Raw genomic sequence first — 25025 nt, 5'->3', positions numbered from 1 at the left:
AATACACTTTCTCATTATTGAAGTGTACAAAGTACTTCATCTATAATCAAGTGACATATGCTAAAACTTCATGATTCTTTTTTGTACAGATTGACATGATCTGTGTGGTCCAAAGATTTGTTTTTGCTGTGATAGTTCCATATGTGTACATTGTATAGAATAATGGTAGGTGGTGAGCAAAATTTCTTATTCCAAAGTCAACAGAACTCGATCATTACATCCCAAGGGTTTCATTCGAAATACTACAGTGTTCTCAATAAAAATTTAAGTAGCCAGTTATATTTTCAAAGTAACCAAGTTCCAGGGACAAAGAACTGAATTGGCCTTTTTTTCCCCCGTTTTGATATTACATATTTTGAGGAAAAGTAGCCGGCGCAAAGATTTTTAGTAACCGGTAAAATTGCAGGCTGCCTTTGCTTCCGGAGAACACTGTACAAGCTCTCATATTTCCATTGTGCACATACACATTTTCATAATGTATTCAAGTTTTTGCTATGTATTTACAGGGACCTATACAAACAAATATTGTTTGTATATGTTCCTGGTATTTATTGTTTATGTGACTTTTGATATTTTGTCTTTGCAAACATTAATTGGGTGCTTTTCATGCGTAATTAATTTTGTTGATACTCAGAAGAAAGTACATGTTTAGTTGTGTTATTTTCTCAAAACACTGATTGTTTGTCTTGAGCAATCTTGCTTCATGTGCGATTATGAAGTTTCTTATGAAACCATAGTCCTCAATAACAACGCAGTAATGGTATTCTTTAAACGGGTCCAGCGTTTTTAGTACTTACGAACTATATGGGGATTTTGAACATTTTGATGCGGAGAACAACATGCGCAAATGTTCGTATGGCTCCCTAACCACCAGTTATATATACACACGATTAACTGCGATGCAGTGACATTATCACACAGTCGCCATTTTAAAATTCATGAGGTTAAGTAACCTCCAGGATGAATTCAAATTTAAATATTGCCAAGCAACACTAAATGATACCATCTCGTTGACGCATTAGTAATTCGCATTCTATTAACATCATTTCAGGTCGGTTAAATTGTATATAATGCAATTTCAAATTGAGACTTTGTAAGCATTAATGCAGTATTACATTAACATGTATTGTTCATTATTAATAAATCACATTTGGGAGGATAAAAGTAATATAAAAAATATAGTATGTGACGTCAGTCAAGGCTAGCACTCAACGTGAGATTTGATCCGCTAAATTACCGCCCTTGCGGTAAATCTGAAATGGGTATTGTTTTCAAAGAGGCCAATTCTTACACGCCCAAAATTGCAATCTTTTACGATCGTACGGCATCTGTAAGATTATTGTTTTCATAATAATGAATGTATGTATAAATACTTAAAACAAATCGGTTATACGGAAAATGCGATTAAATATCGCAAAGAAATGTAAACATTTGTAGAGCTTATTTAGAGGGTTCTGTCACGAAAATACCAAGGCGCCTGTTTAACTACATGCCTTTCGTATGAATATATAATGTAATGGGTGTTTTTTCGATATAAGTGAAAACAAACCATTTGAATAAATATCAAACAATTTAGCGAAACATAACCAATTGCGTAATGTAACATCGTGAACACCGTCCAAAAGCTTACAATATCATCTGGCAAATGATGGAACTGTTCACCAAACAGCGACTTTTAAAATTTCACTAACTGAACTGCCACTAAGTAATCATATTCAAACGCGAAGAAGACACACCCATAGTTATTGTAATAATTGTATTAAATAACCAACATTTGCATACGCTAATTATCATTGTCATGTCGTACACTTAATCCGTTTCTTTTATTTTTAATTAAGAAAATGTCAGTTCCTTATTCCCTTTGAATAAAGAATGATGAACAGGTCACTCAGTCCGCACAGGCTAATCAGGGTCGACACTTTCCGCCTAAACAAGATTTTCGGTACGAAGGAATTCCTTTAACGAAAAGTACCATAAATACGGAAAGTGTCGTCCCTGATTAGCCTGTGCGGACTGCACGACTGCACAGGCTAATCTGACACGACACTTTACGCACATGCATTATGCCCAGTTTTCTCAGAACAAGACAAATATTTTCCTTATTCTGTCGCGAAAAATGAACTATTGTAGCGTGTCATGCCGGTAAACCTTATTTGAAATGCATTTTAATAAATATTTATCCGACCTACATTATTATGCATTGATTTTCATGAATATGTGATATACTTTGGTTCAATTACACATATATTTAAGGAAGAAAATGCAAATTCCTAATTCGGCTTGAATAAGAAATAAGGAGCTGGTTTCTTACCCCTTATTCGTAAATTTATTCATGAATTAAAGTATGCTTGGTTTTGTTTTGATTTTCTTTAGAATTAATGGTATAATTTATCTTTAAGGGCTTTTATCGAATATGTTTATGTTGAATAAGGATCAGTTATCATAGTTTAAGTTAAATGAAACAGTGCTAACAGTTTTAAGATGTTTATGTATGTTAAACATTAGGTTTGGTTCTTAGAGAGATACACATTTGATGTTTATTTTATATACCACCAAAACACACAATCCCACGCTGAAACAGTGTCAGTATGCTCAATCTGCCAAACCAATATATTACATGTTGCAACAAAAAGGACTAACAGTTATTTATAATCATAAAATATTATCTCGGGGGGAAAATCCTATATTCAAAATACCGTAATGTAGTAACGAAAAAGACAATATATATGATTATTTATTGCAAAGCACAACATACACACATAACAACCATGGAAATCAGTTCAATTTTGCCGCATGTTATAGATCTATTATACAACGTTTCACTTGATAACACTAAAACTTATGTACACGTTTCTCAAATTTAGTAAACTACAATCCAATGTTTAAAGCCACTTGATACAATATTTGTTGCAAAATGGATACACGCTGATGAATAAACAAAAACTATTATGAAAGCTCGGAAGAAATTATAGAACAATGACGAAAGTTCAGTTTTATTTGATAGCAAATGCTTTCCTGCTGTACAGCAAAACATTTCTTCATGCACGTAAGACATGTGCACTGTTTTGAAATCCCATTCATCTGTGCTTATTCGTTCATACGACATAAAGATACAATTTTCGGTATCATGGAAGTAAACAATATAAGATCGATGTCGGCGTGTATAGATTATCAATCAATTATATAACAATTCTCGTTCTTATGCAAGAACAATATTTCGAGCATGAAATGTTGACATTGAAATCATATAAACTCGCTTTATGGGGATATTTCAAATAACAGTTCGTCGCCCCTTTTCACTATACAATCGTAATACACATGTAGTTTAACAAAATTTAAACAGTTTTAAAATGAACACTTTTTCAAGAAAAAAATATTAATGTTATAAAGTTAAAATGAGGTTAATGGTGAATATATATATGTATTTAGATAGATACCGGAACCCTTTAATCTCTTGTTTTCGTAATTGGTATGTGGTTTTCTGTTATATAATTTATACACAGCAACACATCTTAAGCTTATTTTTATGGGCTGGAAATATTTTTTTGGTGTGCTTTGTTAAGATTCGTCGGTCATTCACAATTCCGACTAAAATGTATTGAATAAAATTGACTAAACGAAACCAACGCAATGTACAGACTACTAAAACATTTTCCCAAATATATCAAATTTATTGTATCTGACCATCTGTTGTATTATATGAACATTAAACCTTAAAACCTCCCTTAAAGGCAATGTTCCCATAAATTAGATGTGACATTGTGCGCTTACAAAATAAGATAAACAAATAAGGTATGAGTAAAAACGAAAGGCAAAATTAGGCATCAGTTTATTGATATTTAAAAACTGAAAAGATAAAAATAACTATGAATTGATGTAGGTTAAATAATAATAATTTGGTTACATTTTATCTGTTGACCATAAAGTCGTCATAACTGATGTTCGTTTTCACCGGATGTTACTTTTTGTAATGGAATTGAACAATGTCCACAATTTTAAAATCGAACAACAAAAACTAAGCTTCATGCACAGAATTATACTATAAGCATTTTTTCTTTGTATGTAGTCTATTTCGCTGCCTTGTTAAAATTGTTCTTTTTTATTTAAAGTTTGTGAATTCGTAAATCTATTAACCGGTCCCATTCATGCAGGTTCTAGTACGTTTGCAAACTTAAAAGCTATCTTTATACACAATCAAGCAGAATTATAGAGTAGCGAATATATCCAAGCGAAAAATACAACTGAAGTATTCGAATACCTATAAATATATATTATTTCTGGTTATTAAATTATCTGAAACACACTGATCTTTAAATGATACTTGCAACTGTTTGCTATTGACCATTAGTAAAAAAGCACAATACATACACTAAAATAATATATTGATTGAATGACAAATATTAAAATCCGATTATTTGTTATGGAAAAATACATACTAAAAAACGTGGGTATACACATGTACAAAGTATTGAAAGTATAAAGCAAACATTTGTATTTGCGGGTTTCTCTGACGAAGAATGATTTACGTAATATTTGATGATGTTTCTATGTACGGTTTTAAGCCTTACGATTTTTGCGAGACATTAAATGCATGTAAGGTAATGGAAACAAAAAAAAGAGTTTGAAAGATTATAACACTTATCGCCGATTTCAAACAAACATGTTAACTTCACAGTTTGTGCGATGTACTGTATGTTGTAAACATCCCCGTGGTGTATGTACAACTCACTTTTATGTACAGCTCAGTCAGATTGGAAGAAAACAAGCGTTGATGATGGAACGATGACGTCATACACGTGGTCACGTGTGTAGGTTACGTCAGCGATATCAGAAAATCCGTCACGTGACCCAACAACGAGGCTGTAGTGAGTTGGTACTCCTGTGACTGTGTCGAAGACATTTTCCCAATCGAGAGTTAATTTGCCATTTGAGAAAACAGCAGATAGATGGGATCCTGAAAATCGAAAAGTGCTTATATTGTAACGTATTCCAAAGGGAAGGGTTATAACAACGCTTTCAATTTATCCGATAAGATCAACAAGATTAATAAATATTTGTTCAGATCCTTTACGCTACATCAAATAAAAGTGACGACTAATGTGGATAGTTTTTAATACTAAGATTTTAAAAACTTGAGATTCGATAAAGCACACCTGTGAGCGCCGGTGGTTCTGAAGCTACAATCAGCGAAGACTTGACAACAGAACTGGCGAATCCTCCGCCATTTACTGCCTGAATTTCTGCCGTGTATGTCTCGCCTGATGTCAACTTTAGATGCTCATTGGAGCACATGTCCTTTAGGCCAGCATCAGTCCAGTCCACAACAATATCACCATTGCTTTGGATACGATACCTGTAGGATGTTATCTCTGAAGGATCTTTGAAGTTGTTCCATTCCATCTGCAATATGCTTGCATTAGACTGCGCAGAAGACTGGGCGGACAATGGAGCAGTCATTGAAAAAGAGTCCTTACTACTTGGCACAAACCGAACGAAGGCTTGCGAGTTGTTGGGCGGTTCAAGGTAGATGATCACTGGTCTCGATACTAAGGTCGTGGTGATTTCGACCTTGTTCACACATTTGACCGTAACAAAGACTCTGTCGCCATGAGAAAGGTTTAGTATGTCTGACTGACAATACTGCGATGTATCCGAATCCCTTTCCTCCTGTATATCAGCTGACAGAGATGTAGATCCTAGGGAATATTGTTTTCAAAATACAATCACAATCAATGGTATGAATAATGATTTTTACGCATTTAATAAGATAAACGTTTTATTATATGTGTAGGAACAAATCTTCAAGGACTAATCGAGTACTCACCAATTGAACAACTGCACAATTGAACATCAGATTCGTCATCTAGTACTTTCCATGTTGTGAGCATTTTTGTAGAATTACCTGTTATAACGGAAACGGCAACACCAATATCGCTTACGATTGGAGGAGTGTGATCTATTATTAGCGCTTTACCAGAATGGAAAACCGACGTGAGGCTAGCGTGGTTCTCGGCTATTACAGTTATATATATTGGTGTCCCATGCACAAATGGCGCGGTAATTACTGCGAAGTTATTGCGATTGTGTAGCTCAAACAAGGATTTGATCTGAAAACCCCCTTCAGTTGTACCGGCTCCAATAGACACCTAAGAAATACAAATAATGATTTAATACACCACATTCCAGACATTTAAGAATCATATACACACTGAGACAGAAAAATGAAATAATAGTGAATCATTTTATGCGAGCGGCTCTCTAAGCTAGACTTGTCTAACCCACCTGATGGAGCATGTGACTGTCTATCCGAGGGGATCGTGAGTGAGAATTGAAGATAATAGTTCAAGTATTTGTAAATTTGCCTTGATATGCCCAGTCAAATTGGGAACATATTAAATAATCATGTAAATAAAGTACTACAAAAACAAAGAAACAAATAAACCAAGTAACAAACAAACATTTACTCACCGTCTTTAACTCGCTTTCCGAATCCAGTATCCCCAATGACACAGTAAGCGAATAGGGGCCTATTTGGTTAACAGAAATAGCAGCTGAATTATTTTCTACCAGTATACACTCTTCAAAATCAACAATCTGAATTATGTGCTCGGCAAGCGTTGTTTCTAATTCAATTGTTATGGTTTGCAACCCTTCTAACGACGATAAAAACATGTAATTATATCCGAACCATCCATCATGACGTTTCTGTAATTGCAAGGGCAAACTATATTTGTCCATTTTGAGAATTGAGTAAAGCTCATACGTAGCGTTTTTAATCTTTCCGTGAATAACATACATGTTGTCTTTTGTGAGGTTTGCGTTGAACCGCAGAAACAGACTTTCATCAGTAACTGTGTGAGAAACATCAATTTGAATAGATTTAGTGGATCCACAGAAAACACCATTTGGTGGAGTCGTATCGACAGTTTGTTTGGGGGATCTTACAGTTGCACTTTCATGACCTGCTGCGTCAACAGCTTTCACTAATCCAAAATAAGACTCGCCGTGAACGAGGTTCAACTTTGTGAAGGAAAATGTGTTTGATAAACCAACATTTGTAAAGAAATTATTTAATTCATTGGATTCAGCGTCTTTGGCAAACGCAACTAGATAATGCTTTATGCCAGAGAAATGATCTTGGAATCCGTGCCAAGACAGTTCGAAGGTTGCAGTCGATTTCTGGAAAGCTGAGCTCTTGTGTTCAATTGTATTAAACACAACCCCGTCGATTGGATTATCTGTATCAATAATGAATCCATCCGATGCTAAGCCAGTGTGTAGTCCAACACTATTAACAGCAATAACTGTAAAGAAATAGCGCGTGCCTGGATTGAGATAAATGTTATGAAGACTTATGTTCGTTGACAGTCCGACATCAATTTGTTGAAGTATGTCATCATCTGAAATGTATAAATGCAAGTCGCTTTTCAACAGAAATTTACTGAACTGTCAAACATCATTATCAGAAACAAATGAACAGAAGTATTAAAATTTCATACGAGGCTTCCGTAATACTGGTTAAGTGGTCCTTTTAAAACGATCGCGTAAATTGTTCATCGTATAGCGTTATGAATTATGAATTGAAAAATCGTTTTTACTGTGAGGTGATGTCCCAAGGCTGACGCTGAAATGATCAATGAAGCTCTGCTGTTCATCAAACACCCCGTTCCAACAGGCCATGATTTTGTCCGTCCAGTCAATAAAGTCCAAATCTTGAAGACAATTACCTTCTCTGATATAACGACCACGTCTAACATTTGGTGGTGATTGGTCTATCCTGATTGGAGACGATTTAAAAACAGTGTATGTATTTTTACTATACCAAGCCCTCACATATATGACATAGCGTTCCCCATGAACCAATGAACGATTCACTGGTAGGCAATAAATAAATTCTAATCTTTGACCAACATCAGTCCATGGGTTTTCTAGTTTCAGATCGTACACCCCTTCGCCAACAGCGTGTCCATGTACGCCGAGGCTCCATTCAAATCGATGAATATTTTCGAAAGTACTTCCTTCATTTGTTCGTGACCAGTGCCCACTCAAGCATGCTGATGAAGCCGAAAAATTAAGAATTTCATGCGGTAGTCCCCAATAAACATCATATGTTGGGATAGTTTGATTCTGCGTATCTGTGCTTGAGATAGCAATGCACGTTACGTTGGCGTTTACTTCTGCACAAGGGCGATCTATAACTGCGCACGTACAATCCTTGTTACAAAAATGTATGTCGCATGAATGTTTTTCGACTTCTAAAATTCCCATTTCATTTCTAGATGCCTCAGATAAAACATTCACAGTAACCCTTGCAACCGAACTATTTAGCCCGACATTGTTCTGCGCCCATATCGAAAGAATAATGGATTCGCCAGGAGACATACTTTCAGTCAGTACGAATGAAGTATGAACGCTTTCGCTTTGATTGGAATTTTTAATTATAATTACTCCATTTGAAAGTTCACTGAAACTGTAGGAACGCGAGACCGTCACGTAGTAGTTTTCAATTCCGGACTCTTGGTCGTGGAATCCGTACCATGTGAGGGTTAGATTTGTGAATTTATTTCCATGTGCATTATTGTTGTTCGTCCACGTCAAAGGTTGTTTAAATCCACCGAGGTGCGGTGGGGTAGAATCAAGTAAAAGATCACTAGTTTGTTCAGAAGAGCAAAGTCCGGCGGCATTGCACGATGTTACAATAGCATAGTATTTGTCACCGTCATTTAGCCAATTCTTTCCATCTAATCTGACAGTCACATGGCGTTCCGATCCTAAGACAAGCCTCTCAACAGGCGTGTGACCTTCGTGATGCGTTTTCAAAGAAATCTCATGTCGAACAATAGGACTGATGTCGTCCTTAAATTCCCATTCGAGGTGTAATATGGATTTTTCCCATTGGAAAGGTTTACCATTTGCAGAGTTGTATTTTAATACGAAATTCGGAGCTTTCAATACAACTGGCGGTGTGTCATCAATAATGAACATATCAGACGATTTTGATGCATTCATGCCGACTCCATTCAACGCCCAAACTGTTGCAATAAGTGAAATATTAATCGGGAGCCTTATATTTGAGATAATAATTGAAGAGTGGAGCAGTCGATTTGATAGCGCAACAACGTCACAATCGCCCTTAGGGGTTGACACACATACTTCAAAATGATCTATATCTGATTGCGGATCTTCGAAACCTTGCCAATTTATTCGAATAGATGATCTGCAAAAAATATAAATGTTAGTTTTACATAACATTAAAGCCACACACCTTGAAATGGAATACATGTAAATGTATTAATATAGATGCAATTTAAAAGTGTGCAAAATTGTCATTAAATCTATAGCCTAGTTAGCAAGTAATTTTTTTTTTAATTTCCAAACCGAAACTAGGATTTCTATACGTAAACGTCCATTTCAACAAACGCAATTATTTTTAACTTTTAAAGCGCAAAAAGACGAATTTCTACCGTGTAACCACCATATATATTCTAATTGGCATAGATAAAATTAAATATATATAGCCTAGTTAGCAATTAATTTATTATTTTTCAAACGGTACCGCTTTTAAAACCGAAAGTAGGATTTCTAGACCTATACGTCCATTTCGACAAACGGGATTATTTTTAAGTTTTAAAGCGCAAATGAAACGGATTTCTACCTTGCAACCACCAGATATTATCTAATTGGCATATATAAAATATGTTTCTTATTTATACTTAAATATACTATGCCATGTATTTCATTTTAAGGTGTGTGACTTTAATACAAAAAAGAAATACATATTGAAAAGAACCGTTGTGGATTAACTTACCGATGTCCCAAATATTTATCATGACCTTCTCCTGGTCCAACATGTACAAGACCGCGTATTGGAGGTGAGTTGTCGACAATTAGGCCGTCCGATACACGTCTGGTGCAAAGGTTTGCATTGTTACACGCTTCCACGGTCACAAAATATTTTTGGCCAGGAACAAACGGGCCATTCCATGAAACCTCTGCAAATAAGTATGTATTCATGAATAAGTAAGAATGTTTAAGAGGAAAGACTTATGTCTTTTAATGTAAAACATATATGTTGCTTAACTTATCATTTCCGATAATATTTATAATCTACATGGTAAATTAAGTTCAATAACGATCTGAAACGCGTTATGTGTTTATAGCTTGTGTTGTTATATTAAGCAGAATCCTAAAATTCCGCATTACCTGTCATCATTTCAACATCTTTCAGTGGTCGTTCATCGGTCTGATATGGATCGGTTCCAAGACCAACTCTGAAGAATGCTAAGCCACTCTCTGGGTCGTAAAAATCTTTCCAATATGCGTTGATAACGTAGATGTCACTTTGGTAATCAATCTCCTGAAAGTGGTCACAAGCTTCTTATTTTAGTTATGTCTAGATGGGGAAGAAACTGAATTATTGCCGTTTGATAAGTTTGTATTTCTTAACATATTCAATACACAAAAGTTATGTTTGTAGTATTCGGTCCTCGCATACCGTTTTGGCTTTCATGTTTTTATTTTCTCTTGCGATAGGTGAATTGAATTGATATCGTTTTAGATACGTGTTTAGGTTCAAAATAAATTCTGGACTACGTATAGATTTTGCTAGCCTTCAAACCGGTTTACACCTCAATGCTTAGCATATACCGTTTTGAGACGGTGATACAAGCTTTAAGCAGTGAGGGTCTGTAGTTGGTGATCAGTTATTAAAGTAGTGAAAAAACGAAAAATTCAATTCGGATAGAAGTTCTGGAGTTTCATTGTTTGATATTTGATTTCAAAATATGAACCTTTAAGTTCGAAAAGATCGGATCTTATCCAAAACGAAGGTTTACATCGCTAGTCGAATCAATGACGGTGAGAATAATACAACGCAGTGTACTATTTATGGGTAGGAGATGCTGCGTGTGATTTTGCAAGGAGGAAACGGAGTTTGGACCCTAATTCAATATAAACTGTTTTCGATGCTAGTCTTACAATGAAGACTTCCATTCGAGCTGTACTTTTATTCAAATACATTAAGATTGGACATACGCTGTCATTTATCTGCGTTTATTACATTTTTGTCATTTAGAACATTGTGATCAGCACCTTTGGTAGCTTGCATATATTCAAACTTTTAGTACGATGTATCCGGTATGCATTTCATCAAGTGTTCAGTATAAGTATTGGTTGAATACGGGTAATATAATCAATACCGCAGATCCTATGATCCCATCGAGAACGTGTCCTCCGGTGGGAGCGGTTCGGTCCAATACAAATCTTTTTGATACAGTTTGTGAAACAAGCCCTGCTCGATTGATCGCCTAAAAGAAAACAATTTATATATGCGAATGAATTAGTTATTATAATTTCGAATTTGAAGTAATTAATGTGAAAATTTAACAGTAAAAGTTCGTTTCATAAAGTACATGTATATTACATATCGGGAAATGTAACAAACGGATTGAAATGAAGCTGATAACATACCTGAACAATTATGAAATAAAGATGACCATCAATCATTTGCGCTAAATTCAATTCAAAGAAGTCGATGGAAACTTTAGTTTCCGACTTGATATCTGTAATCCCTTCGATTGTACCAATGCCAACATTGAAATAGTCCAAGCCACTGTGCGGATCTGAAAATCCTTCGAAACGAACAGTTGCCAGTTCTTGGTTGATAAATATATTTCTCTGAAGGTTGTTTAAAATCGTAACTCTGCCACTCAAAGGGGGTGATGTATCTATGATCAACTCCAAGGACTCCGAGCTGGTAGACAAACCGGCATAATCCGTTGCTGGAAAAAAACATTTCGCTTCTTACAAATACGTTTTGCACTTTACAGATATGCTATACACTCTTGTTTCCTAATTTTATGAGACGTATACATTAAGACTTTAAAATGAGTGTTCGACACATACAACGCTTTATCATGCGAGGTTTAGAGGCATAGAAACACAGGACTGAATCATATCATGCGTTCATGAAACAATTTTACGTCTATGTAAGGGATGTATTTAAAAGATAATAGAGCATAGCTTTACATGCATATCTCAACAGGTGTGAATTAAAGCGTACCATTGACTGTGAAGAAAATTTGACTTCCATCAGACAGGGTTGACAGATTAAATATTGCAGATGTTTCCATTCCATTTGCAACTATGTCCATAATATTGCTCGAACCGGCTTTTGTGCCTGAACAAAGATATGCTTTTTAAAACTATATTAATGACATGTTTAAATAAATCTTAATTGAATAAAATCCCACACGAATATAAAATAAATTATATACACAAACACGAAGTGATACATGAACTACATTACTATTACTATATCACATTTCTTGCCTGTTCCAATAGAGAAATAATGCAGTTTCTGTGGGTACCCAAATACGGTGGCATCAGTATTGTCATCAAATCCAGTCCATGTTACAATGACGTGTTGTGGATTTGTAATAAACCCTTTGTGGTTTTGAACATGCACTTCACCTTCCGTGGGAGGAGAATTGTCCAAAATAAATCCATTGCTGCACGACGATATTTCTTCTTGAATTTCAGTGGAATACTCACGTTTAATCACAGTGTAATTTGAGTAAGCGCATATGAAATATAATTCATTGAATGCTATATACTTTTTGTCCAATTCTATGTATCCATGGTCTGTTTCGTACTTTACAGCGCAGTTTATGTCGGAATGACACGTTAGTGGCACGTACTGCAACTTCATAAGGTACCATGCAACTGAACGTTCTGAGCCATACATCAGAGCACCGGTCACGGACGAGTTGGCATTACCTATATTCATTTCTGACTCGTGAAGAAGGGCATAGTGTTGACCGATTTCAGAACTTGACAATATCTGAAAAATTAATACAGAAATATTAATATAGAATCGTTTTAAGAGTTAGGGTTATATAAGGTGTACTTTCACTTAATATCGCATCTAGTTTACCTTTTTGATGAAGACCCAACTGTCCGATGACGAATCAAAGTCGTACACAGCAGTTTTGGCATAGGACCCACTCTCAATTTTATCCATTTTCTTACAAGATGTCTTTGCTAAACCACTCACTGAAAATATCCGGACGCACAGGAAAGATGTCAAATGTCCGTGTGCAGGGAGAAGGATGCACTTCGCAACCTGTAAGAAGCAGTGTTCGATCTAGATTGAACATTGTTCCCAAATAAGCATACATTCACACATATTTGTTTGATGTCAACTTCAATAAAATGCGTCTTATTGTACGTAAAAAAAATCAAACCGTCAATTCAATGACAGGATAAAGAATACCTTAACATGTGTGCCATGGGGAAGCACATTCTCCCAAACAGACAATAGCTGACCAGCTGTTTCGTCACGACTTACAGACCATTGGTAGAACGCAATGTTGTCGTTCTGTCCGATAATTTCCCATAACGCTGTAATATTAGCGCACTCCCCAGAATTTGCGTCTTTAAGTTCAGTTTTTATCAAGGAAATATCAGGAGCTTCAAGTTCGATTGTAAATGCCCTCGAGTAATTAGGACTGAGACATCTTACATTGTTGCACAACTGAACGCTGGCCATATACGGCGTTTGTTCTTCAAAATTCATATTATGGAACGTAATGTCAGATGAACCAACATGGGGTCTAGTTAGTGTAAACATAGTTTCCAGATCTGAGCCATTGACATACATGTATTTTAGTAAAGAAACTGAAAATAAAAGATCCTCAATCGTTGCGGCATTACGAAAGATCCAGCTAACAGTCAGTTGATTGTTGTTCGGAAGGATATTCTCTGCAGGGCATTTATTGATTTTCAAACGCAGTATAACTTCATTTGAGATGTTTTGTTTTACTTGCAGCGTAAGTTTCTCAGCATAAGGGATCAGTACATAGTTGTTACCGTCGGGTCGAACAAGAGCGTCACTTGTATTCATGCTCAGAATAGTTTGCCATTCACTGCTTTCGGCGAACAAAACATATCGCTGTCCGACAATGAATATAAATGGAAGTTTGATGAACACACTGTCGTTTGCAGTTGAAACGTTCACGTCAAAAACATAGGTGGAGAAGCAATCTTTGCCGATTTTTATTTCTAGTTTTTTTTGCAGAGAATGTTCATCATATATTCGAACTCCGTTAGACGCAGATATTGTAGTACCTCCGCTACAGGTTGCTTTTACAATGAAAACGTATACTTTGTCGTTAACAATTTTACTTGAATTAAGGCAGATTTTGTTCATTTCTGGCGTACGATGGAATGGAACTACATCTGCTTTTGTTCGATCTAATCCTATTCCCACTTCAAAAGAAACATTTTCATGATGTTTAAATCCTATCCAACCAGCACACATCATGTGTTCAGTAAAATGGACATCAATATCTGTTGAAATGTCAATCCTTTCTGGATCCAAATCCAACACGTATCCCTTTCCCGGTGCATATCGAGAAGGCAATCGGAACGTGTTTGTTCTGATCGACGTAAAGTGACCGGCATTGTTGTATATGTGAACATTGAGATAGAACATAAGTCCATCTCCCGTGTCTTGATTCTGGAGACGATTTAGGGGATATATAAAGCAGCGTCCTGTATAAGAGGTACAAGGGATCGCCGAGTCTAATCGCCAGGAAATAAGTGGACTTGAAACACTTTCGTCATGACCTAAAGGATATAAAAAGGATTTATTTTTATCTAATTATATATTATGTTCGAACATTGACATACATTCCCAAATTTAAACGCACGATAACATACCAAATTGAAATGCCAGTTGGTTTATTTCGGCTGTCTGTTCATCATCATAGAATGTATCTGATTCCCAGGCAAACAGGATAGATTCTTCAGAGATATTCACTCGTGGAATATATTTATACTGTGGTGGTGTTTGGTCGATCAATAAAGGACCCAGGATTGCGATGTTGGACAATCCTGCTTTGTTAACTGTTTTGATGAAAATATAGAACAGCTCATCGGATCCAATTGCTTCATGTCGATGTTTGAAGTATGGTTTTCTATCGGTAGAAATATAGTCCACCAAACTTGGCGAATCCTTTTCGGTCGCATCCAGACCAAGCCCTACATAGAAGTCATCGACTTGACTCCCTGATTCCTCCACTTCCCAATTTAGCACGATATGATCGTTGGGCAAATAGACAAGCGTTTCGTTAGTGTACACAGGTAGGAATTGACAAATGAAATCCGAAATATCATGGTCTTTGCTTCCCGAAATATGAGTTGCAGGAATATAGTCAGCTAACGTGGTGTCCGCTATTAAATTGCATTTGCTTAAACAGGTTGTGCTATTGTACAGAGGGACCTTTTGAAGGTTCGATTGTAATAAATACGGTAGTCCATTTTTGCAGATAACGGTTTCGGTCCATGCTGCATGCTCAAGTGTTAAGTTGTGGATAAGAGCAGCTGAGATATCTCGTGTGATTCCATCCGAACAAACAGGCTTTGATGATTCCATGGCATGGTTAAGAGCAATAATGGTCAAGAATCGTTTACCTGTGAAATTTGCTGGAAGACGCACTGATGTCCCAGTAAGCTCTTTATATACCATTATCTCAGTGACTTCTGTAAAGTTGTACAGTTCCTCTTTAGTCAAGCATCTGGTGGCAAGCCCTAACCTGTATAGTTTGATTCCACTTTCATGGTCGATAAAGCCATGCCAGTGTACAACAAAGGAATCCTCACTTGTGTAGTCTATATCTTTGTAGTCCACAGGACCTATAACGAAACATGTAAAAAAAATAACAAATTATATATACTGGAAATTCTGAAAGGAATATGTTATCAAGGACTTTCAGCGAGTGTTGTCAAAAATATTAATGAAGTTTATTATATTATTGCATGATTTATTAATGAACGTCACATGATTTATTTCGCTGGAACGATAACACTATATAGTTCCAAATCTCGAATTTTGTCCAATACCTTCATAAATTACTCCTTCTTCTGGTGGGGATTCGTCAACAAGTACATCGATGTGCTCTGTCGTGTTCAGCAAGGCATTGTTAGTGACCGTAATTGTGAAGAAGTAGTTCCTGTTGTGGTTCCCGGTATGCTTATCTGCTTCAACGAGCTTATTCAGCGGGATTGAGTAATTGAAAATTTCACACTTTCCTATATCCGGACAATAGCACTCTACATTTCTAGAATGGCAAGTTGCCTGAAATAAAGTAAAGACCTTTATAATATGAAGATGTATGCACTTCAAATAAAAAGTAATAAATTAGTTCACGTTTTGATATTGATAATGGAAACACTTTTCATTCCATAAACCAAATGCACGTTAGTATGTGTACGTAAAATAATCGACTTATTGAACAAACAGACATCAATATTGCCATATGAAACGTACGTTTTGAATCTGTCCTACAGGTAAATAACCACTTGTTAACACAGTATACGTATCGTTGATTCCGAACTCCCAATTAATGTTACGCAGTCCGCTATGTGGGTCCAATGCGTCAAACGTCATCTGCATCTTCGACAAATCGGTGCTGTTGTGAACATATAACATTTCATAACCGTCTTTCTTTAACCAAATGTTGTTTATATGGGGTGGCGAGCGATCTATGTAAACGGTTCTAGACTCATTGAAAGTGTTGTTGACTATATCAACTGGACGAATGTTGAATGTATATGTCTGTCCATCAACAACATTCAAATTGGTACAGAACCGCTGGTTCAGAAAGTCGGGTACGAGTTGTTCTACCGAAAACGCGCCATTGTTGAGTTTCCATGATACGAAGTATTTTAATATCCCATGCACATTCGGTGTACCACCAACGGGGAGAAGGCCAGTTGTTTGCTCATATAGGCCCGTAATAAGACCATGGGGCTCGGACTCTATTGGATTCAAAAGTTTATTTTGCAAATAGAACATGTTGATGAAGTAGTTTTTCCAATTCAGACAGATCTCATTGTGATGTGTTTGCCAGGTGAAGTTTGTCATTGGTGATGCTGAATCAAATTGAAAGGGGTTGTCTTTCCATGTTCCAATGAAGCTCGTGTTATCGTACAACATAAACCTTCTACTTTGGCGAACGTTATCTGCAATATCCTTGACCTCTAGTGTTATACAATACAATCGCGGTGAATTAGATGTTAGATTCAGCTGCATTTCATGCACATCGGATGAAAGAACTTTTCTGGTATAAATGTTCTTTGTGTAATCAACTTTCATAGATCCGTTTGACGGAAGTACTTCGTTGACATTTATTTGGTAACTTTCAATCGCCGATGCTGTTTTACTTGCTCCTCCACTTGGAACTGGATCCACCCAACCGTTGAATTGAACTATCGACAACGTGGATCGTGTAACTCGCTTCTGAAGCGTTAACGGTTCGGAGGAGCATGACCTCATCTTAGAACAATGTTCAGGTGATGCATTATCGTACCTATAACACACTGTCCTTTGTTTTGGGACCTTCGTGTACGGGACAGGTACTGATGGGACAAGCGCCATTGCTCTTGTATCTATGCTTTTCAAGTAGCCGCCCGCCTTTGCTTCAAATTCCAAACAAAGTCTGCAGTATAAAATAAATTTTCAAAGATATGAATTGTTAAGCATTACAAGTCAATTTAAACATAAATTTTTCTTCAGTTTCATTTCTGTTTCTAATGGAAATATATGTTCATTTCGAAGTAAATGCTATAATTCAAACTGTCTTACGCTTCTCCGTTTTGTAGATTATACTTTGCCTGATCGACAGGTATATGCCCCGAGTCGTGTTGTGCTTTTGTCACGCTTGTGCTGTATGATGTATCAACCAATTGTGTATGGGTGGATTTTGCTTGATAGGAACCTTCATAAAGTCAACATACTTATGAATTTTCATAATATATAATATGAACAAATATGCTTGCTATATAAGTTATTAGCACACGGACTATAGTGTAAATTAAATGGTGTAACGAAACAATTACCTGTCACTGCCTGGACCTTTAATGTAATTGTTGTATCGCTGATGCCAAATTTTTCTTCTGCGATGAAAGATGGTCTGCTAATTGAAATATATGTTGAAAACTCCGACGACATTCGAAACTCCATAATTTTCGGTTGGAAGTTGCCGTACATATCATCTAGGTATTGACATGCCGTTAAATTCCTAGTGCTCATCGCTCGTTTCTTTTCTGCGTTAGGTCCAACTGCCACAGTATCGCATGTCAAAATTTCAGGAAGTGTGTTTGGCTGGCACGTTGTTTCTCCGGCATTTATTCCATCGTAATCAACAGTTAATCTTTTTACAAAGCCATTTGCACACTGACAGTCCTTGGTCAGTCCGGTTGTGCTGCATGTTCCGGGCCAGCAATAGTGATTGTTCCACGCGCACATACCTTAAATATGAAGGTTTCCGCAATTAAATTCAACGTGTCTTACTGTTAAATTCTATATATATATTTATATATTTATTTATGTATTTATTTATTTATTACAATTTTTACATATACGAATAATATAACACGGTTCTGCCTGGAATGTTCCGTTGGATATTAAATACTTCTTACGTTGACATTCACTATCTCCATTCCATTTCTTGAATATTGCATTGTTTTCATAGCATTCCGTGCAATATGTGCTGTAAGCACTTGTGCAGCTTCGGTGCTGACACTGGGTGATGGCTGGGCATTCTGAAAACACAAAACGGAAAGAAAAAACCGTAACACTATGCAGTGAATATGGAGAGGGGCCGGGATTTAGAGTTCCTTAAGTGCAAAACTAAGTCTACATTATTTTGAATTTAAGTTTGATGGTTACATGAATTCAGCGCAACTTGTACATAAATACATTCCCTTTGATACAAAATCGACAACCACATAATTAAGTTAGCATAACAATGTACTGCAAACGCGGTAAGCTATTATACTGAACATAATAATACTGATTTTATCGAACCCATGTCCACGCTTCAATGTTTTGCGTCGGATGTTTTAATGCTTATTAACACGTTTTTCCGGTCGCAGAAGTTCTCATGCGATCCAAATAATACAAATATGACAATAAAAGCAAGGTGAATACATTGAAAAAGAAATAAGTAGGAGCATTTTTATAATTCATCTACTACAATCCTGTTCGTATGGTGGACACGGCTTTTCAACAAAACACTCGCTGAGTTTTAAACCACCATAGAAAGCATAATAAACTGTCGACTTAACAATAGTTCGATTTTTGTTTGGTGACTTAAAACTTTATTTAGAATTGACATTGAAAACTGTGTGGGTTTTATCAATGCGGATTACTTACTAATTTGAATAATAATAAACTATCTACATCTTGAAACATGTCAACCACTATACAAATCATTGATCTTACCTTGGTGTTACTGCGGTTTAAATGTCTACTTACATTTAAGAGGGGCACACACACATGTTAAGATTTTGTCATATATTCACGATTTCAAATAAATAAATAAATAAATGTTCGCGTGAATATGTTTTGCTCTGGGGATTTTCTTTAACGTTTAATACTAAAATGTGTCAACTATCAAAAAAATACCGGTAGCCTAAACTTAAACTTAGCTACTGTTTGCAGATAACGTCAATGCCATGGCGTAGTTTCTACTGATATCATATGTTTCTTGGTGAAAACATTTCTTGAAGATAGTCTCAGTATATTATCAGGGGCAATCTTAAATTATAAATAAATTGAAGAATATTTATGTGTTTACTTTTCAATACTTTGAACTATGCGAGTAATACAAAAGAAAGCGAATTGTTGACATATTTTATCTTCAATAATGTATTGCACAGGGAATGAACTAGTTTTTAATATGTGCATACATGGGAAAACACACACCAAAACACATCAAATAAAGGCAATACAATAAATTCGATACATTGTAGGTAAGAAAGGTTTCTTTCTTAAATGCTATGCATTGCACTGAACGTTTTAATGTTCAATACTAACCAAGTATAGAACTTTGTTTAAAGAGACCATACGCAAACTCAATTTAAAATCATAATGATTACATTATAACACATTCTATTGGACCCATGTGATATCATTATATTCTTAGCATGTGTATGTAAAGTAAATATTGATAGGCTGCAACAACATTCTTGAATTAAACCATGACCTATCAAAGTTGCCAAATATCAAAATGAACAAAATGAAATATAACTTTTTCCTAGTTTTAACAAAGTGAATTAGAGGAAAATTAATTTCCCTTTAATAAGATAAGTAGCCGCTAGAGAGCATTGTAGAAAGGCATATCCGTATGAACGCACGAGGAATTGTCATTCAGCTTGGCGATACTGACCAGTTTTACACATTGATTTTCCTAAAGTTTAGGTAAAGGGCTATATATGGTTATATAGATGATTGCTATGGATATATAGATGATTACAATGTTGCATATTTGTAAAAAAACATCGAATGTATATAATTATGTACATATTTGTATGATATATAAACGCATTATGAATTGCATTTTGTCACCGGTAGTACGCAGGCTTATCCAAAATGTAAGCTGTATTTCTCATATGTGTTGTTTTCATTTTAGAGAAGACGTTCGGGTTAGAGGGAATCCGTGTTTGTCCAAGTACATGCACGATTTTCTCGAACCATTGTTGTTTTAGCAGTTGTGTAATATACTATTCTTCAATGTACATGCAATTTGTCAATTATATTCAACATGCCTCAGAATAGAATTAATGAAACGGTGAAGGGCATCGTATTAGGCCTTTTGAGATTCAAATGCAGTTACAGAAGCATTCAAAATGAGCTGTAAAAGATGGACCATGCTATTTCTTTGGGAAGTATGCAGACTATTCGACTTGACGCTACTTTACAGCGCAGTACAACGCCTGGTGGTGCTTCAAATTCAAGAAGACGCCCATATAAAGTCACACCTGACGTCGTATGCAAAATTCGTCCATTGATCTATAAAATCAATCCGCCGACCCAGAGACAAAAATGGCATTTGCCACATGAATGTCCAAGGGAACAGTATATTACATCATCAGGAATGTTTTATAAGTAAAATTACGGGAGAAGTGCAATGTTCATCAGCTCAAAATTGCACAGATTCAGAAATGCAGGACCAGGTCTTGGAAGCTTTATTTAAAGCTTAAATGTGGCAAGTGGAGAGATTTTGTTACATCTGACGATGCGATATTTTATCTTGGTGGAAGTTATGGAAGAAGAGTCGGTTATGTCAGAATGGGAGAAAACGTTGGCGATAAACTGAAGTTTGTAAAACGTTATGCGTTTGCCCGTGGCTTCATGGCGTGGGCTGCTGTATCGTCCAGAGGTAAATCAGAGATCAGAATAATTCCCAAAGGGACCAAGGTAAACTCTAGTAATACTACATCAATAAAGTTCTGACACCATTTATACGAAAGAAGTCCCGAGACTCTTTCCGGAAGGTAAACACGTCATGACCTTCCATCAGGACAGTGCATCTAACCACACTTCCAAACACACAGTGAACTTTCTAAAAGATCAAAACATTAAGGTCATAACACCCGAAGAATGAATGCCAAAGTCTCCAGATGCGGCCCCAATGGATTTCGGTATATGGGAGATACTTAGAGAAACGACAAGTAAACTCACTTTCTGGATCTCATATTGAGCATTTGTTGCAATACAATGTATTTAGAATATACATTATTCATGTTTTTGTTTTGTTCATCATTAAATAAGGGCAATTCTCGTAGCAAACCACAACCTGTAAATTTTATGCTAGAATATTTACATACTAATGGCTGCACCAAAACTGAAGTTTTCCTTTGTGAAGTATAATATAGTATACACATTTTTTTAAATCCAATATATTTAGAACCGTCTCAAGAAGCTCGATACCGCGGACAACTATTGAAGAACACATACATAATCTACGCATGGTACCCTAGTCATGTCCGCATCACGATCAACATGTTATAGAATTGATCAGTTGGTCCAGACATTTGAAGATTATCTTATTGTCAAGGCTAACAAGCTCAATGTACACATCCATAATGTTAATGTAGTACCTCGTAATACACATGCCTAAGCATAAACGGATAGACCCTCGGTCAGAACTGCAAATCAGACCGACAATCACAAAGTAAAGACGGTACACGTTGTTTATAATTTATAAGACAGAAGTAATTATGACTTGGGAAATAAATAGTCTTATTCTTACTCTTTTTGTTTTACTATACAAAATGTCATCTTATATATTTATTTGCGACACTATATTATTTGAAAAAAATCCTTATTAAGTCTTAATTTTGTATAATAGCCTCCCTCGAGAATCGAACCTTCGACTTTTATGTGCGAAAGCGTAAGCTCACTCTCTTAAGCACATACGATTTTCGTTCATTCGTTCCCTGAGTCGAATATTACTGCAAATTTACTGCGTTGATTTTGACCAAATTATCGTAAATACGCACATGCTCGGAGACTGTTCGGCGTAACGGAAGATACCAAATAATACGAGTTATAATACCTTAAAGGGGCCTTTTCACAGATTTTGGCATTTTTTAACTTAATCATTAAATGCTTTATATCGATAAATGTAAACATTGGATCGTAAAAGCTCCAGTAAAAAATCAAGAATAAAATTAAAAAAAGGAAAAGAACATTGCCCGGACCAGGTTTCGAACCAGTGACCCCTGGAGTCCTGCCATAGTCCTGAAGTAAAAGCGCTTTAGCCTACTGAGCTATTCCGCCGAGTACATATACTCGAAGTATTTTATACCTTATATAAGCAATCTTCGTAGTTTCACAAAATTTAACGACAAAAACAGAACTCTCCAAATTATTCAATCGTTTCGCGTTGCAACGCTTTATAATTTTTAGGTTTTAAAATCGTCAAAAGATGCATATAATGGCTATATTAGACCATGGTAAATGTTCAGTATTACTGTTTCCTCACAAATATCATAACTAAAACGAAAATTTGCGAATCTGAAACAACTTTTTTCAATTTTGTCAATTTACCAAAGCGTGAAAAGATCCCTTTAACATGCAATAAATTTGTTTAAATATTCCATTCTTAAAAAGCCAATACACACTCAAAGTCAACGAATATTGCGTACAATATTTCGGAAAATAAAGTTAAAACATAAACATCAATTTTCCATATAGCATAAGCCAAAATTGCAACGCTAGATGTGGTCTGGTAACATAGATTTAACACGACACAAAATGCTCTTTTTTCTTTTTTGTTGGACAGTATATTTAACACATGTTCATGTACAAAGTTATTGCTCGTGTGTCGTATGAATGAATATCTGCAGGATTTTTAAAATGGAATAAATTGTGCCACAAAAAAAAACACGAGCATTTCATATCTCGTTAAATCTATGTTACCTATCACATCTAGCGTTTACATTTTGGCTATTGCTATAAGGGACACTGATTTGCTATGGGTTAACTTTATTTAACGGAATATTTTACGAATAATCGTTGGTTTTGAGTATTTATGTTACTTTAAATAGAAGTATGTCCACCTAAAAAATGTTCAAAACTTCTCAATGAAATTATGGCATTGTAATCGTTGTTCCGCGACGGAGTTTAAAAAATATAATCACGGTGAAAAGTCCTTTAGTTATGGCAGAATACCAACTGCTGGTCAGTGCGAAACCAATCGAATGTACGAGACACGATACACACATCACAACATTCACACTTTTAAGGAATTTTCATACACATTTTATTTGAGACAAAAAGCCGTATAGATGACAGAAATGCCATGAACGCCAATACCAATAAAACTATAAAAAATTGTCTGATTTAGATGTGACAATCATCAGTAGTTGTTTAATTATTAGGTTTGTTTATATATATATTAGAAGATCATCTCCTAGTCATCCCAAACACATCTCAATGTTATAAGAACATAAACTAAACTAAATTCGTCGCACGATTTTAATTTAATGTTTTTACCAACGATCGTTCAAATGTGTATGCTACTTATCAAAAGAAACGGAAGATTACTGTATACTTTTAGATTAGCAAGTTAAAGATCAAGGTCTAATGGTCGATTAATACGGAATGCATTTCCGTACGATACCTCCGGAACGATTTGTCCACGATCAACCACGTTAGTAAAAGGAAAGGAAGACTTTCATTGATTCAGAGGTTAACAGGGTTAAGAGTAGAGGTCTGTAGACCATTATGTTTTCGTACGGTATCTGGAAAGAGCTTTTACCTATGGTCATTCATAACAAAACATAAAAAATCCAAATATTGACGACTTGACTTAAGGTGTTGCTCATTCATGTTTTATAATAATCTCTAGTTAACAGGTTTTACATATTACCTGAGCAGCTCTGGTACTCATCCCCAGCATAGTACGGATCTTCACACTGAGTGCATCTAATGCCGTCTGGAATATTACTGCATGTTTGTTTGCCAGGAACACAATGCGCTATGTCTATGGCGCGGCAAGCTACGAAAAAAAAGCATATGGATCAACGTTTTGACGTCTGTCTTTTAAACAAAAAAGGTAATACTGGTATCTGACAATCCATGCAACTCGATATACATGCCCAATTATGACTGCATTTTGTCGCAAGCCCTTTATGAGAATTAACTTTAATCTGCCTTTAAACGTTAGCTATTTATTACAGAAAGATAAACTACAGAAAGTAGAAATGTGTACGTACTCTCACAAGAATCTCCCGTGCGCCAGATTGGACATTGACATTCTCCGTTAGAACAATTACCAAATCTACAAAACTCATTGCAGTTTTCGCACCATTCTTTTGTAAAAATCGTGCCGCATAACTTGCAAACTCTGCATCTTGTCCCATCTCCGCATTTTTTTGAACATTCTGGCCAGCTCGGACAATCATCAAAGAATCCAAAAGTGCACGAATCTATAGAATGTAATATAGTGTATTGTAGTGTAGTGTAGTCTTATGTAGTTCAATAAAGTGCAGTGTAGTGTAGTGAAGTTCACTGTAGTGTAGTGTAGTGCAGTGTAGTGCAGTGAAGTGCAGTGTAGTGAAGTTCAGCATTATGCAGTGTAGTGTAGTGTAGTGCAGTGTAGTAAAGTGTAGTGCAATGTAGTGCAGTAAAGTGCAGTGCAGTGCAGTGTAGTGTCGTGAAGTGTAGTGTC

The 25025-nt window shown here is 35.9% G+C and overlaps 1 protein-coding gene across 1 annotated transcript; it reads right to left on the bottom strand.

Moving 5' to 3' along the window:
• Positions 1-3813: 3813 nt before the first annotated feature.
• LOC127839983 (uncharacterized) lies at positions 3814-24717 on the bottom strand. The gene is made up of 21 exons (XM_052368372.1): positions 24663-24717; positions 24225-24290; positions 18484-18606; positions 17902-18312; positions 17648-17780; positions 16331-17501; positions 15904-16138; positions 14722-15696; positions 13274-14628; positions 12935-13123; positions 12322-12841; positions 12062-12169; positions 11470-11780; positions 11199-11306; positions 10204-10357; positions 9809-9992; positions 7599-9217; positions 6469-7400; positions 5825-6146; positions 5154-5696; positions 3814-4954 (listed from the first exon to the last, which is right to left on the bottom strand). The coding sequence occupies exons 1-21, from the start codon at positions 24715-24717 to the stop codon at positions 4743-4745; spliced, it is 9726 nt and encodes a 3241-aa protein (XP_052224332.1). The 3' UTR covers positions 3814-4742.
• Positions 24718-25025: the final 308 nt, after the last annotated feature.

This window comes from Dreissena polymorpha, chromosome 7 (assembly GCF_020536995.1).
Source record: "Dreissena polymorpha isolate Duluth1 chromosome 7, UMN_Dpol_1.0, whole genome shotgun sequence".
Classification (NCBI taxonomy): Eukaryota; Metazoa; Mollusca; class Bivalvia; order Myida; family Dreissenidae; genus Dreissena; species Dreissena polymorpha.
Note: the sequence above shows the minus strand (reverse complement) of the source record. Positions and strands in the feature narration are given on the sequence as shown.